This window comes from Podarcis vaucheri (assembly GCF_965113315.1).
Source record: "Podarcis vaucheri genome assembly, chromosome: 4".
NCBI classification, from domain to species: Eukaryota; Metazoa; Chordata; class Lepidosauria; order Squamata; family Lacertidae; genus Podarcis; species Podarcis vaucheri.
The window spans coordinates 25,902,626-25,919,059 of NC_138762.1; the positions used below are offsets into that span (position 1 = coordinate 25,902,626).

The following is a 16,434-nucleotide window of genomic DNA, read 5'->3' on the forward strand; positions in this document are numbered from 1 at the left end:
GTGCTGCTAGTAGTACAGTCCTAACCACATCTTTAGCATTCCATTCTTCCTACTGCGAGCGCAGCAGCAACCATTAATTTTCATTACTGTCAATGCAATCACTTGTGAAACGGAGGATCAAAGATATAACAGCACAAGAACATAGACACTTCTTAGAGATTCTCTTCTCTGTTATAAGCAGGTGCATGTTATAAACAGCTGTATACTTTCCTTGAAACAAACTAGATACTTCCTGGGGAAAAAAACAATTTTGCCTTCAGTCTTTCAATGACTTCTCTTCTAATGGCAGCTTTAGGGTCGTATTTCAAATTGACATTTTTACTGACAAAGGAGTAGTTTCTTTAATTTCTTTACTGATTTATAGTAGTTTCAGATATACCGTAACTAAAGAAAGGAGGTATGGTTATGTCTTTTCCTAGAAGATTGACCTCCAGAGATCTTTAGCAGTGCCTGGGCAATGTTGTCGTTTTCCCCACTCCTGGTCACTCACCCGTCCAATAGGATTTCTCGATCCCACATCAGCAAGCAATCCATCAAGAACATCCAGGAATTAATCCAAATGTTGTCTGTTCAGCAGAGACAAAAATGACACATAATCCTCCACCGTTAGTTACCACTTAATTACATCTTTGGGGAGCTCCCGAGAGAGGTGACTAACCTGCGACGGCTCCTTCCCCGGAAGTGTATCTTGAGAGTGTTTGTTTATTTTAGCTTTGTCATGTTGTGTGTCCTCAGTGGTAGCATACTTTCTAGCAGCAACCTATCAGGGACAGAGGTAGGCAACAGTGATCCATGCTTTGGGCTGGGACACTTCCATCTCAAGTATAGTGTCAATGGGACCTGTGAAATGTATCCTGTCCTAATTTGTTAGCCCTTACTAGCTAACATTTCCAGGCAAAATAGAGCCAAGTGTGGGGACCCAAAAAGGAGGTGAACTCTGGCAACATCTGCCCACTGTTATCTTTATTTAATTGGCCTGACACATGAGAGATAGCCCCAACTAACGTTTAAAGCCCCTCTTCCCAAGTGATGTCCCCACGCATTTATACCCACACATAAAAGAGAATTGAAATTGTATCTTCATCACTTGCACCAATTAGAAATGCATTTCACAAGTTAGCTCATTTTTTCAACGTATTTATTTAGTTTCTTTTGCATTCAGTGTGTCATAATCCATTTTAATGTATCATCACTTTGGCAAAGAAGGGTTTAAAGATTATGCTTTTTCCCTTAAAAGGAGCTATGCTTAAGATATTAATGGAAGTCTGCACTTTGATATATAAAATACTCAACATGATTTAAAATTATTGGTGAAAAATACACATGAAAATATTACAAGGTGCAGATAAAAACATGAAAATTTCAGGCAAAATGATCTGTATTCTTTTATATATAATTTATTTATAAAAGTCTGTTTAAAAAGTCACTTTAAAGTATTAATGGCAATGCTTTCTTTGTGCATAGGAATATTCCTATCTGCAACATAAAAAACAGATGCATTATTCACATTATATATCCTCTAAATAACCTCATACCAATTTAAATTTGAGTATTTGCAAGCTTACTTAGTTACAGTGGATATACCTTTATTTAAGTAAAATCCTTGCATACACCTTTGTCATAAATACAGGGCAATGTATTTGACATACCTACTGGTAAACACATAGTTTGTGGCAGCCCTAGACATAAACTAAGGATGTCACTCTTATGGCCTTGTAATTTACACACGAGGGCAGAAGAAATGAAGACACAGTGGAGAGATGTTCTCTGTTTTGCATTATGGTCTGCAATTCTAAACCATGTATTTATATGTCATCTCTGCAGAAACCCATAGGACTTCCTGGTAAATGCATTTAGGAATGAAGGAAAAATCTGCATTCCTTAAACCACTTTATATAAAATTTTCCTGGTAGAATCCCAGAATTCTGGGACTACTTTGGAATTGCAACATAATGTAACTTGTACATTTGATGGTGTTTACAATTTCTGGGTACTAAGAAAAAGGTTCTGATGCTGTCCTAACTTGACCCAAGTTATGAGTAGTCATATCTCTGTTGGATGATCTTCTACAACTCAACTTCACTTATTGTTCTGTAAATGTGGACAGACATTTTCTACCATTTGCAAGATTCAAGTTAAGATCTGGAGAATACATATTGAATATTAAGACTGAGTTAAAGCATAAGTTTCCAACACAGAGCCAAGAGATGTATTGCTAAGTAACCAGGAGCTAACATCACATTGTGTTTTAGGGTATCTTATTAAAAATAAAGATGATGTTTGGAACTTGATTGACTCTAGTAGTAGATACCAATTGTTAAGGCATTATTCTACCAGAAAAAAGAGTGGTTGGTAAAAGAAAAAAGTGCTGCTGTTTTAAAAAACAACAACTTCACGCCAAATCTGTAACATAAAATTGAACTCATAAAAGTGGCCAGCAAGCAACGCCAGATTGTGCTAGAATCAGAACTCAGTGACTAGGAAGGGGAGCTTCTTGAAACAGGAATGTGTCTGCTAGGGAATGCAAACTGTATTTACTAGCATTAAAAATTACATTGATTCTTAAATGTGACCTGCTGATGCGAGGTCATTTACTAGCAAATACTTTCATAAGGCATTGGAATTAAAACGAAACTGTTTACAAACTATATTCTTTGGTATAATTTCTCAATACTGGTCAAGATAACTTACACATTAAACAACGGATACCATGAAGAAGAGTTCTTCTGGAACCTTTTCAAAGTGGTTTAAGGACTGCAAATCAATAAAGTATTAAATATTGACAATTATTACCCCAATAGTGAAAAAAGGGAATGCATTAACAGCAATGTGTGGACTTCTAACATTCACATTAAGTGCAGATGGGCCTTAATTCCTATGTACACTCTACAAAGAGAACCCTGTTACCCATTTTACGTACTCTACATATATGACATACTATAAGAAATGTGCTGCTATAGTTGACCTAACTGGTAAACGCAACCCATAAATTTATGGCCTGGCTCCCAAGATATACTTGATTCCATTCTATCCTTTCCTGAAGCTGTTAAGAGTCAAAGCGCAGGTACTATATGATGAATGAGACAAGCAAGGCAGAGCATGGCACCTCTGCCCACTTGCGTCAACACTGAAGGGGCTGTCCATCTGCTATAGTGCCTAGCTAGTGCAAGAAGTTGTGGGACCATCCTGTGGACTGGCTGGGACATAAGACAAAAAACCAAACCTGCCTCCGTTCATCCCCACCTGACCTGGAGAAGCTATATGCAAGGTGCTGTTGTGCCACATAAAGCTTATTTCCCCCATGTGCTCTGAAGCACTGGTGGCGACTGCTATTTCAGAGCAGGAGTTGGGGTGAAATCCCACTACCTTGAGTATGGAGAGTGAGGTTAGCAGTTGCACTGAAAGCCCTGAGCTTGATTTATGCATTTTGCACAGGAAGGGTGTAGGATCCAGCTCTTGATTTTGGGTTGGTCACAAAGACAGCACAAACCATTTTAGCTTTTCCTTCATTTTGTAAACTAAGCTAAGAGATCTAAGAAGATCCTAAACTATTTTACAAACTACAAAATTTATTTTCAATATAACTCCCCCCACCCAACTATCACCATGTTTCCTAAGATTTGCAAACTGGATCCCGGTTTTTCCACTTGTATCATACATGGGATAATTTATATAAAAGGGGTTTGGGAAGAATTTAATATTTTTATGGAGCTAACGAACTATGAGCAGCTTGGACACAATTTATGATAGGGAATTAAAAGGTACACATCAAGGTAGAATAATGGGGCAGTCTAACACCATACAGTGAGCCAAGACGGAACTTCGTGGCTACAATGGTCTCCTCCTTAAAGAGTATTGAAAGCCAGAATTCTGCTTAAAGAGCTGGGCAGCTGGAGATGAGGATTCTTCTGAGTCAAGCATCGAGTACTGTGCTGCCTCTTGTGAACTGATAATAAAGATTAAGCCCCCACAGTAGTTTGTAGAATTACTTGCTCAGAAAAAGATTTGTGTCTTAAAAGGCTAGGCCTTGTATTCAGGGTCAGTGAGAATGTGGGAGGGAGAGATGCCAAAGCAGGGATAACTAGAAAACAAACCCTCTTTCTCCCTTGGGTGCATTCTTCCACATCTTACTCGAGGAATTTTGCTAGTAAAAATCCCTGTGAAATCCAGTCCCGTAAAGTACAGTACATATTTGTTTCTTTTCTCTTAAAAAAGAAATGGATGATCTCTGGAGCTGGGCTGAAAGAAGATGGATAGATCAATTGGGATCTTTATGCTGGGATTATCAGTCAAAAAGATTTGAAAGTAATATTCAGGTAAACATCTGGGGGGGGGAGGAAGGAGAGGAATTTACTGAATTATATTGTTGATATGGCTTAATAAGACAAATTCTAGAAATTAAACTATTGGCACTTTAAAGAAACAGAAAGTCAAGGAAACTTTATTCTCCCTAACTAATGTACCATGTTGCCAGTGGGACCTTATTTCTGCAAAAAATGAAAAATAATGCAATGGAAAAACCTTGCTTGTCTGATGTTGTATTGCAACAAAGCAAGCCTGTAGGAAGAGAACTTCAATATCAGAGAGGACTAAAAGGCCAGAGTCTTGGGTTGGCTGTTTAGCAACACCTACCAATACCACTGGTTATCTGATAATGGTAGTGGAGAAAGCAAAAATGCATCATGCTGCAAGTCCACCAGATAGTGCTTTGAGACACATAATCGTACTGTGCGGTTTCAATGGCCGTACTCTATGATTGTTTCACACTTTCCTCCCCTGCCCCATCTTTCTTCCATAGACTTGCTATGGAAGAAACTCCCGTATGACACTGGCATGGCATTTCTCACACCAACTTTGCAGAATTAGTTTCCTCCACTGCGGTGCAGCCAAAATGCATAGTTTCTGCACTTCTAAGAGTCTTGCATACTCTCATATCCTTCCAGGGTATTTCAGGATTTGGCCCTTGTAGTGGCTTACGTCCATGTTGCAAAAATGCACATCAAGAATCTTAAGGCATCAAACTTTCTGCTATGCAACAGTGCTCATAAGCATCCACTGGATACCGTCAAGGATTTCGTTTTTTCATATCCTGCTAACATGCTGGCACTGTTCCATTGATATATCAGTGTCTTCCATACAAAATTAAGTAATATCCAAGCACAAATGTAGTGTAGAAACCTATACGGAAAACAAATTACATTAGTGTAATGCTGCATAAAGACAGAGATAGAAAAAAGACAAGGCTACCTACTCCATATTTCGATCTATGTCACTTCCTTGCATGACTTACTGCTTACGAAGGGCTTCCCCCAAAATGACTGAATCCCACCTGGGGTCTCTGTGCTGCCACCTGCGTTCCACTCATACAACTTCTATCAGCTTGGTCTTGGGATGCTGGCAACTGCACTGTAAACACATTTCTATCCAAACAGGAACTGGCTTCTGCTCTGTGAAATCTGCCTGCTGCTTTAAATCTGCTTTGGAAATAGATTTGCGGTATCTCAAATTAGCCTATATAAAACTCATCCCCTAATCGCAGACACAAGGGAACTGATCGTGGCTACTCCACACTGAAGAAACACTGCTCTGATGCTTATCACCACCGTTTTCCAACGTATTCATTGCTGGAATTCTATAACTCAAAGCAGGTGCCAGGTCTTAGATCTGTTCAGATTAAAGCCATGCTCAGCATGACTGACAGCAGATGATGCATTCTGGACAGAGGAAAATCATTCAAACATATGTATCAAACCACAGATTGCAATATTTTCAAGTCCTTAATTGCTGTGTTTCTGCCTTCACTTTTAAGACTAGGCTTTATATTTCTGATGCACCACCCATGCTCCATTTTCCTTTTTTTAAAAAGAAGGCTTTCAGAACGAAAAGAATCTTATTTCACAGCCTTACAAGGTCGCAATAAATCACTATTTCTGAGTGGAAGTTATCTTACCATCTTTTCCTCTCCACTGAGAGGGATGGACACTGAAGCCAAGATCAGCTCTCCAATGAAACGATAATATGCTTTTTTACACCTTTAAAAAATAAAACAAAACATAATGATAAAGGTACATATTTTAGAGATTTTACATGATGGAAATATTTTTTTGGGGGAGCAGCATTAAGCTAGTATCTGACCTCTTTATTTGTATTAATTTGTAAAAGACAAACTTGTCCATTTTTAAATTCAGTTACTCTCCAGTCTCTCTCTCTCTCTTTCGTTTAATCAGAATGCTGAAATTCTGTTCTATAACAAGTGATTATAATTAATCAGTTAACATTCAGTACCTGATTTAACATTTTCATCTTCTGAATTGGTTTCCACCCACTGGTTTTCACTGGCCAGCAATCGATTTTGGGACTCGCTTAGTGGCCTAACAGGAAATGGCTGACTGGGACCCGAGCTGAAAAGAAGAACTGCTATCAGAAGCTGGAGTTCATGCACCAAAGGACGTGAAATTCTTAAATGCTATTCTGGAGACCAACACAATATCAATTAATATTGCTCAGTTCAGACATAACTGGCATGAGCTTCAGGCTTGCCTGCTGTCCTCTCCCCTTCATGCATGATGGGAGATTTAAGGCACCCATTCCTAGTAAGTAAGAAACTCTGCTAACCAGGAAAAGAGGCTTTAAATGTCCTCCCCTCAAGTGTAAAGGGGAGGGTTGGATTGTTCAAGCCTATAACAAGAAACAATAGTTTGTGGTTATATGATCTAAACTGGCACAATCTCTCTCAAGGGCTACTCTGAATGCCTGGCATACAACAGAAAGGATGCACAGGGAATTAATTGGTGAGAACAGTGAGCTTGTAAGAGAGGTAAGGCTGAAAGCTCCATATGGCAGGTCAGGATGAAGGCAGGAAAAATTGAGGCTTAGAAAGCTCAATTTTAAATGGACAAGGTGTCTATAACTAAGCTTGCACTATAAATATTGTCAAACATAAAGAACTTCCCATTAAAAAGAAATAAACTTTCCAGCCTAACTCACTTCGAAGCCAAACAGTATCAAAGGAAGTTTAGAGTGGGGGAGTAAAAAAGGAGGCTAAGACCTGATGAGCAAAGGGTCAAAAGCAGAGGCAGGGAAAAGATTAGACTACAAAGAGGACTGTTCACATTTGGCCACAGCTGTGGTCTTCAATATGCATTTTTCCTTGCTTTGTAAAAATGATACACGTAAGATAAAAGGAAACAAGACACAAGTGAAAGAAAAACCACACACCTTTTAGCAGGATCATTTTGGCTTGAGACAGTAAGCTGCTCTGGATCCATAATCACCAAGCGTGTTGGAAAGTTACAGCCATCCCCTAAACTGAAGAACAAAACAGACATGACATCTAACTAGCGTGCTATTAAAAACTAACACTAATGGATACACTGGGTTTAGAACAGTTATATGAAGTGGCACATTTGAGTGACTCAGTAAATGTAGACAGTACATTGCCCTGTTCAAACAATGGAATGTTCTGGTTGGTATAGCAGATGGTTAAGTAACTTTTAAACACTGCAACCTCCACTACAAATAATGCAGGAAATGACTTATTTCAGAGCTGCAGGTAATTTGCATGTTTATTTATTTAGTATAAACACCATGGAAGCATATATGTACTTGTTCAACAAAGTTTGTCTCCAAAATCAAAAAAAGGCTTGTGCTCCACTGGAACAACACAAAACACCTATGTGAGCTTGACCATAGGAAATTTAAGACTTAAAAGAATGTGTATTATCAGTAAATTACAAGCAGTCTGTTTAACCTCAAGAGTTCACTGGAGTGTTTTTGAATGTCTCAGTTTGAACTGAAATCCCATTTTCTTGTGGTTTCTCTTAAATTTCTAAAACATGGGGCGTTAGCTATTACTGTAGAAATTGTACCTGGCTGCTGACCTCACAAAGCAAGGCAGTCTTTTTAAATACAAAGTTCTTACAAAAGTCTGAGCGACCTATATTCCTTGACAGTATGTTTTTTCTGCATGTTCAAGGTTACAGCTATTAGTATGTGGAAGGCAACTAAAACAGACCCTTTAAAGTGTTGTCCTAATGCTGGGAATACTAACAGTAGGACTTGGCAAAGATGCCACTTTTAAAAAAAGGACAGTTGTACAAATGATCCGCAAATATCCACAGATAAGAACTAATGACAACCAACTATTTTGACTCTGCTTTATTTTGTAAAGTCATAGAAATACTTTGATATGGTTCCATTTGTATTTAACTTGAACCATAAATGTATGAAACCCAATCCTATTGAATATTACTTAGGAGGTATATCTTAATACTACTACTACTAATAATTTATTATTTATACCCCACCCATTTGACTGGGTTTCCCCAGCCACTGGGCTGCTTCCAACAAAATATTAAAAACACAACAAAATCATGACAAATAAAGTTTGCTCCCAGGCAAGCATGCACAAGACTTACAAACAGTTATGTAGAATAAAAGAGGTGTCTACTGCAAAGTTCTGAAAACGTTTGTCAACAACAGACGTTACAATGGAGAAAACAAAAATCACTGTCTAGAATACAGAGGAATTAAAAGTAAAAACTGGTATGGAGTACAGTGGCACGGTCCTGAAGAAAAAGCTTTTTACAATCATACCTTGGGTTGAATGTGCTTTGAGTTGAGCGTGTTCGAGTTGCACTCCGCAGCAACCCGGAAGTAACGGAGCGCGTTACTTCCGGGTTTCGCCGCTCGCGCATGTGCAGATGCTCAAAATGACGTCACGTGTGGAAGCGGCAAAACGCGCCCCGTGCACGCGCAGATGTGCCGTCGCGGCTTACCCAGTACAGAAGAAGGACCTCACAATATAGAGGATTGAACATGCAACCTCCCAGGCTACATTATGCACAGAAATAATTTTTAAAATAATGCAGTTTAGGTCTTAGCAGACATTATATAATTTAGTTAGCACATAGGTATGTTCATTGTTCAGGAAATATACAAGTTACAATTTTAGCAGTATTGCTAGTTTCACTAAATCACCAAACTCTAGATTTTACTCTAATAACTTTTAAAAGTAGAAGAATAAAATTTAAATAAAATAAAAAAATTCCTTCCAGTAGCACCTTAAAGACCAACTAAGTTAGTTCTTGGTATGAGCTTTCGTGTGCATGCACACTTCTTCAGATGCCAGATATCTGAAGAAGTGTGCATGCACACGAAAGCTCATACCAAGAACTAACTTAGTTGGTCTTTAAGGTGCTACTGGAAGGAATTTTTTTATTTTGACTATGGCAGACCAACACGGATACCTATCTGTAAAATTTAAATAAGAATACCTTGTAAAAATTGGTAGCAACCAGTACTTCTTCTCATCTCCAAAAACCTCTCTCAAGTTTTTACTGCATCCGAGAGAGAAGCCATTTTTGTCAGGTCCATTTCGAAACATAGGTGCCCTGAAAGCTTCTGTATCACACACAGAAAACAAAAGTAAACAAACGTGGGAAAGAGGACAGATCTCTTAAGAATATATGAAGAGCCCTGCTGGATCAAGCCAAATGCCCACCCAGCATCTTGTTTTCACAGTGCCCAGCCAGGACCTCAGCACAACAACAGTCTCCTATTTGTGCTCCCTAGCAACTGCTATTCAGAGGCATAATTCCTCTGAGCCTGGAGGTAATATATGGCCATTAAGACTAGTAATCACTGACAGCCTTACCCTCCATGTATTTGTCTAACCCTTTAAAGCCATTAAGTATCAAAAATGCAAAATGTCTACAAAATAAAAGAGTTTTTGTTGTTGTTGTTGTTTTCTTTAAAAATTGCACTCTTAAAAAATGAGCTAGAAAAACACGGACCAAATTCAACAAAAGCAGTGGCTGGAACAAATGTAGGACGCAACTAATTAAACAGACATTTTCAGTAAAGATGTTCCATTTGGTATGGTTTAAACCAGCTCCTGGAAGTGAGAGCTGGACCATAAAGAATGCTGATCGCAGAAGAATTGATGCTTTTGAATTATGGTGCTGGAGGAGACTCTTGAGAGTCCCATGGACTGCAAGAAGATCAAACCTGTCCATTCTGAAGGAAATCAGCCTTGAGTGCTCATTGGAAGGACAGATCCTGAAGCTGAGGCTCCAATACTTTGGCCACCTCATGAGAAGAGAAGAGCCCCTGGAAAAGACCCTGATGTTGGGAAAGATTGAGGGCAGAAGGAGAAGGGGACAACAGAGGACGAGATGGTTGGACAGTGTTCCTGAAGCTACCAACATGAGTCTGACCAAGTGCCTGGCGTGCTCTGGTCCATGGGGTCACAAAGAGTCGACACGACTAAACAACAACAACAACAAAAACCCAGCTCCTGTATCTAACAACAGCCAACCTAAGATGGAAAGGAAGCATTTCAAGAAGTTAAAAGGGCCAGTAGCAGGGAACGCCGTAAGTCACTTGAAACCGATATGCTGATTGAGGGGTACAATCCTAAACTCCAGGGATTCTTAACAGAACTTACTTTTGAGTATGCACAGCCATGAAACACACTAAGCAACCTTGAGCCAATAGCACATGCTCAGACTAACCTAGCTCACAGGATTAACGGTGAGGAGAAAGTAGAATAACATTGAGTTTCTTGGAATTGGAATAGATAACAATACCGCAGATTGTTTACTAACCTATTGTTGACCGGTTTTTGCCAACCAGCCAGCAGTGATAGCTGAAAAGTGACAGTATACTGATGAAGAACATGGCAGCCACAAAGAAAAGGAAGAGAACATGGAATTTTGCACGCGTGTCCAGCAGTTCATTCTGGAAGAAGAAGAAAACGGGGGGTGGGGGGTGGGATTAGTATTTCTATTCAACAGCTGCTCTTCTATAAAGTTGCCTCTCTGAGCTAAAGCCAGTATCATCATATCCGAACATTACTATGAGCATATTTAGCATTTTAGAAACCTAAAGGATATGAAACCAATGTAGAACTGCAAGTCACAGGGCTTGCCATTATTTTGTGGCAGAGTGTACATGAGTATCACTGTAAAAGCACATTCAACATCCTTTGTTGTGCGTCCATATGATTTCTAAGTGGTGCTATACTTCCTATACGATGTTTACAACGTGTATTTTTCTTTACATACATAACTTAAACTGCCTGAGGGAAGATGTAGAGTACGCCTACACACTATAAATTCAACTATAAAATCGGAAATGGGGGCAGGATGAGCCTTCCTCCCACTCATCTGAACTTAATTAGACGTTCAGTATGAAGTTAACTGAACACTGTTATTTGTAAGTAGCCACATGATCATGTGAACCAACACACACCACATACAATGTAAGCCTCTGTAAGAAGGTGAAAGTTATAGGGAATGTGCAGGGTTTTTTTTAATGATGTTTTTTACATTGAGTAGAAGTGTCATTTCATGAGAAAAGGTCTCGTGTATTTTTAATTCAGTTTCAAGTTTTTCCACATATGCTCAGATTACAAAAATCTCATTAAACAATAAATAGTTTAATTGCAGCAGCTACATAGCTTGAAAAACCAATTATTTCTAAAAGATGACCTTTAAAATAGAAAGGTAAAAGTAAAATTCTCTCTTCATAGATTAGCATCCATTTAAGTTACCACCAGGATTTAAGTGTACTAATTTCTTCTTCGGCTCTCCACAATAAGCTTCAATTAATTAAAAATACATAATTATACAGATAGTATTACAAAATAGTATGATAATCTTGTTTCATTATTAAAAATGAATGAGCACACCAGAACAGACTTCAGCTTAAATTGCATTTTACCTTTGGACAATTCTCAGCAGATTTCCTGCGGCAAAGCTTTGTGCAAATAAAGACAATTTATTAAATAGCTTTATCCCTTCAAGGCTGGTGTTCAGAAACAGTAAAAACGTTGTTAGAAAATTAATGGCTTATGCGTGCAGCATTCAATGGCAAGAGGCCTTAGTCTACATTCAGTGGATGAACATGTAAAGGTGAGCTTGTGTTTGCACAATGAGATTGAAGTAAAAGGTAATTTATTTTAATGGTGTGGACTCAAGGCACACCATTAAAATTAAGATTAGCACATTGCTCTCTCTAATTTTCCACATTGGAAGTTCAGCCTTGAAGCCAATTGGTTTTATATAGATCCAAGAAGACTCTTGGAAGCTAATGTTCATAGTGATGTGAGGTTTGGAAATTTGTTACCCAGCTACAAATCAGAGCATTTTGAAAGCACAGTGTCCTTGCCACTATTACAGAATTACAGAATGAGTTATTTGGAGACTCTCTTCAATTTATTGTATGATGCTTAGTTCTTTTTATGTAACTAAAAGTGGGTTTGGGTACAGGCAAGATACCTATCATTTTGCTTACGTATATCACTTTAATTCTAAAATCATAGCTTAAACCATTCTCAATGGATCTTTAAAAAGCCACAGATCTCCCTATGCTTTAGAGCAGTGGTTCCCAATTAGCTAAGTACTGCAGACCCCATGTTTTTGAAAATATTGACATCTGTGTGGTAGTTTTGGTTATGTGAATGGTGCCACCATACCCTCCAACATGTCCCAGCGTAAAACTGGGATGCATGTTTTCTGGGCCATGCACCCGTGCAAGAGCACGGCACCCAAAATCGTGTGATTTTTGGGTGCTGCAATCTTGTGTGTTTTGGGGCACAGCATGGCCGCCCCAAAACAGGATGCCCCAGACAGTTGGCAGGCATGTGCCATCGACTCCCTGGGTAAGTTATGCCAGTTGGAAACCACTGCTTTAAAATGTATATAAGAACTGATGGAGAAGTATCTTCAAAAATGTTAAAAATGAAAGCAGCATGTTTCCTTTCAAAATGTTAGTGAGCTAAAACTCACATATCTGAAAAACAGAGGAAATCAAGAATATCTAGTAGTCTCTTGAAAAAATAATGGGAGTCACACACACGCAGAGAGAGAGAGAGAGAGAGAGAGAGAGACCAGGAACAGAATGTGTTTAGGAAAATTTTTAATGTTTGATGTTTTACTGTGTTTTTAATATTCTGTTGGGAGCCACCCAGAGTGGCTGGGAAAACCCAGTCAGATGGGCAGGGTATAAATATTATTATTATTATTATTATTATTATTATTATTATTATTATTATTATTATTTAATTAATTAAACACATATTTAGATTAACCAGTTCCAGTATCTCAGAGCCACTGACTGATATTACATTATCACATGAAATAACATTACGATTCTATCTGCCTATTACCAATAGCTGCCCAGAGACACTTGTCTCCTTATTTGTACCGTATGTATTGCTATATATAATTCTTCTTCTAATATCTTTTGGTAACTTTCACTACAGTTACTGAAAACAGTAGCTGTGGGTATGTTTAACCTGGAAAAGAGAAGACTGAGGGGTGATATGATAGCCATCTTCAAATATCTCAAGGGCTGTCACATGGAAGAGGGAACAAGCTGGTTTCCTCCTGCTCTGGAGGGCAGGACTCAAACCAATAGCTTAAAGTTACAAGAAAGGAGATTCAGACTAAATACAGTATCAGGGAAAACATTCTGACAGCAAGAGCTGTCTCCCATGAGAGGTTGTGGACTCTTCTTCCTTGAATGTTTTTAAGCAGATGTTGGATGGCCATCTCTCATGGATGCTTTAGCTGAGATTTCTGCATTGGGGGGGGGGGTTGGACCAGCTGACCCACGGGGTCCCTTCCAGCTCTACAATTCTGATTCTATAATAGATAATTGGTAAACCCAGAAAGTGTATGTGGTGCCAAGCACAGAATTTTGGATGCATCCCATCACGTTTAAAGCACTGGGTGAGGACGCACAGGACATCTGCTGCGAATGTTGAAGGTTCCAAGTACAGTCCTTATCATTGTCAGGCAGGCCTGGGAGAGACTCCTATCTAAAACCCTGGAGAGCCATTGCTAGTCAGTGTAGACCAGTGATGGCCAAACCTGGCCCTCCAGCTTTTTTGGGACTACAACTCCCATCATCCCTTGCTAACAGTGGTCAGGGATGATGGGAATTGTAGTCCCTAAACAGCTGGAGGGCCAAGTTTGGCCATCACTGGTGTAGACGATACTGAGCTTGATAAACCAGTGGTTGGATTTGATATAAAGTAGCTTCCCATGTTTCAGGCAGAAAGCTCACAGGATGGCGTTTGCCAAGTCTGTCTCAGTTCAGATGTATTTAGCTCAGCTTAAAGAAATACGAGTGAGTCTTGCATGCATGCACACCACTGTTTCCTTCTCAGGAGGTTGCAACAAGCCTCCAGTTAACCACTGTTTTCCCCATTATCTTCAAACCTAGAAACGGTGGTTTTCAAATTAGAAACAAGTTAGGATCTTAAACCATTTAAAGTTGATCTAAGATCCTGGCCTGTTCTGAAACTGGTAACCACAGTTTCCCAAATCAGATGTAATGGGAAACAAGGAAGAAGAGGAGGAGGAGTTTGGACTTGATATCCCACTTTATCACTACCCTAAGGAGTCTCAAAACGGCTAACAATCTCCTTTGCATGGCTAAATAAAGCCTTTTGTGGCACAGTGGATCAGTGCGTCTGGCTGTGAACCAGAAGGCTGGTGGTTTGAGGCTGTGGGCAGGATTCATGCATGGCAGGGCATTGGACTAGACAACTCTCAGGGTCCCTTCCAACTCTACAATTCTATGATTCTATAAGGCCCATATTTCTCTATGCTTAATCAACCTTCATAAAAGGATGTCACATAGAGGAGGGAGAAAGGTTGTTTTCTGCTGCTCCAGAGAAGCGGACACGGAGCAATGGATCCAAACTACAAGAAAGAAGATTCCACCTAAACATTAGGAAGAACTTCCTGACAGTAAGAGCTGTTCGACAGTGGAATTTGGTGCAAAGGAGTGTGGTGGAGTCTCCTTCTTTGGAGGTCTTTAAGCAGAGGCTTGACAACCATATGTCAGGAGTGCTCTGATGGTGTTTCCTGCTTGGCAGGGGGTTGGACTCGATGGCCCTTGTGGTCTCTTCCAACTCTATGATTCTATGATTCTAGGGTGTCTTTATCCTCACAAGAGAAGATCTCATGAAATATTAAGAGAGAGAATTTACTCTGAGCCGGTCAAAGATTTTCCTTTTTTACTTGTGATACATGCACACACAAACTGTTTCCTGAAATCAAAACTGACTTCTTTAATGTAAGAAGTTATCTCATTAAATAAGAAGCTCTCTTATATTCCATGTTCTTCAGAAGCACAACGGTGCAAGTCCACAGCCATTGGCAACATGAGGCATTTTTGGCTTCTTGTGGCACAAACCTCAGTGGTCTACAGCCTTCATAATATTGTATTTTCAGGTAGTGATTTAATATGAAGTAAATAATGCTACTCAATCAGAGTAGTGAAGATCATTATTTTGGAATTAGATGAGGGCAATGTTGACATTTTCCGAGCTAATAAATGTCATATGAACATAATGTGGTCTCTTAAAACATGCAGAGCAAAAACTGTCCCAGAGTTTTCCAGCTCTAGTGAATTTGAAAAAACACACATTATTAAATAAATAAATTTAGATTAACTATCGGTAGGTTTTTATTCCTTCAGCCGCTTCAAACTGATGATGGTTATATGTGGTATGTCAACAATAAATGCATGATGTTTAAACACACAGAGACAGACAGCTAAATAGACAGATAAAATATCTAAGATATGATTTTTAAAAAAAAACCAACCACTTACTGTCCAAAACTTTATGAAATACTGCAGCACTGTAGAGGCAACAAAAAGACAATACAGGAGGGAATAAAATAAAAACAGGAGGAAAAACTTGTAGTTTGAAAATCCCACGCAGTTATTCACCCTAGAAAAGAAAAGAGAAACTGCTAAGTAAACCTGGAAGAATGGCAGGCAGTAAAAGGGTCTATCTTTTATTTTAGGTTTGCCATTGCAAGCAGAATTAGGCAAACTGTTTTCTGGAAGTAACTTAAATGCCTAAAGTAAAAAGTTTCCCTTTAGGTCAGGAGAGTTTGCTCTCTTTTACAATGCATAACACTTGAAATTGATTTTTAAAAAAACATCCCTTTATCAATTAAAAATGACTGAAATGTTGCTTATTAACTATGCACACATGAATACAATTTGTATTTTTGTCCAGTTGTTTCCATTTATTCACAAATTGTCTCATTCTAATGATCCTTTTTTGCTCTAAACCTGATTTTATTTTAAAACTCTAATCCTTCTAAAGGGAAGTATTAAAACCATTAAGTAGAAACTGTCACTACCATGCTTTTTATGGTACAATCCTCTTCCAATATAAAGCTTCCCATTAATTTTAACAGAATATGACTGCAGCCTTAGGCTTTCATTTTTCATTTCGTTTTTCATTTCATTTTCATTTTCATTCTGTTATAAAAATCAATCAAACCCAATATACATTTAGACTTTGCCAGTAGACCAACTCCTACAAATTTAGCATCAAAATTTCCCCTGAGGAGGTAGTCACTCCTAGTTTCCCCCGTTCCTGGTTCATCCTGCAGCACAGCC

The 16,434-nt window shown here is 38.8% G+C and overlaps 1 protein-coding gene across 2 annotated transcripts in view; it reads right to left on the reverse strand.

Moving 5' to 3' along the window:
• Positions 1–1,121: 1,121 nt before the first annotated feature.
• Positions 1,122–16,434, reverse strand: part of ZDHHC20 (zDHHC palmitoyltransferase 20) — a 42,405-nt gene continuing 27,092 nt past the window's right edge. Inside the window, exons 7-14 of one of the 2 annotated variants that reach the window (XM_082220328.1) lie at positions 15,631–15,751; positions 11,725–11,760; positions 10,608–10,740; positions 9,276–9,402; positions 7,219–7,308; positions 6,286–6,401; positions 5,951–6,032; positions 1,122–5,178 (exon numbers count right to left, since the gene is read on the reverse strand). In XM_082220328.1, coding sequence (XP_082076454.1) covers positions 5,995–6,032; positions 6,286–6,401; positions 7,219–7,308; positions 9,276–9,402; positions 10,608–10,740; positions 11,725–11,760; positions 15,631–15,751 — 661 coding nt within the window. In that variant the 3' untranslated portion in view covers positions 1,122–5,178; positions 5,951–5,994. The remainder of the gene's footprint in view (positions 5,179–5,950; positions 6,033–6,285; positions 6,402–7,218; positions 7,309–9,275; positions 9,403–10,607; positions 10,741–11,724; positions 11,761–15,630; positions 15,752–16,434) is intronic. The other variant, XM_082220329.1, reaches the window with a different exon arrangement.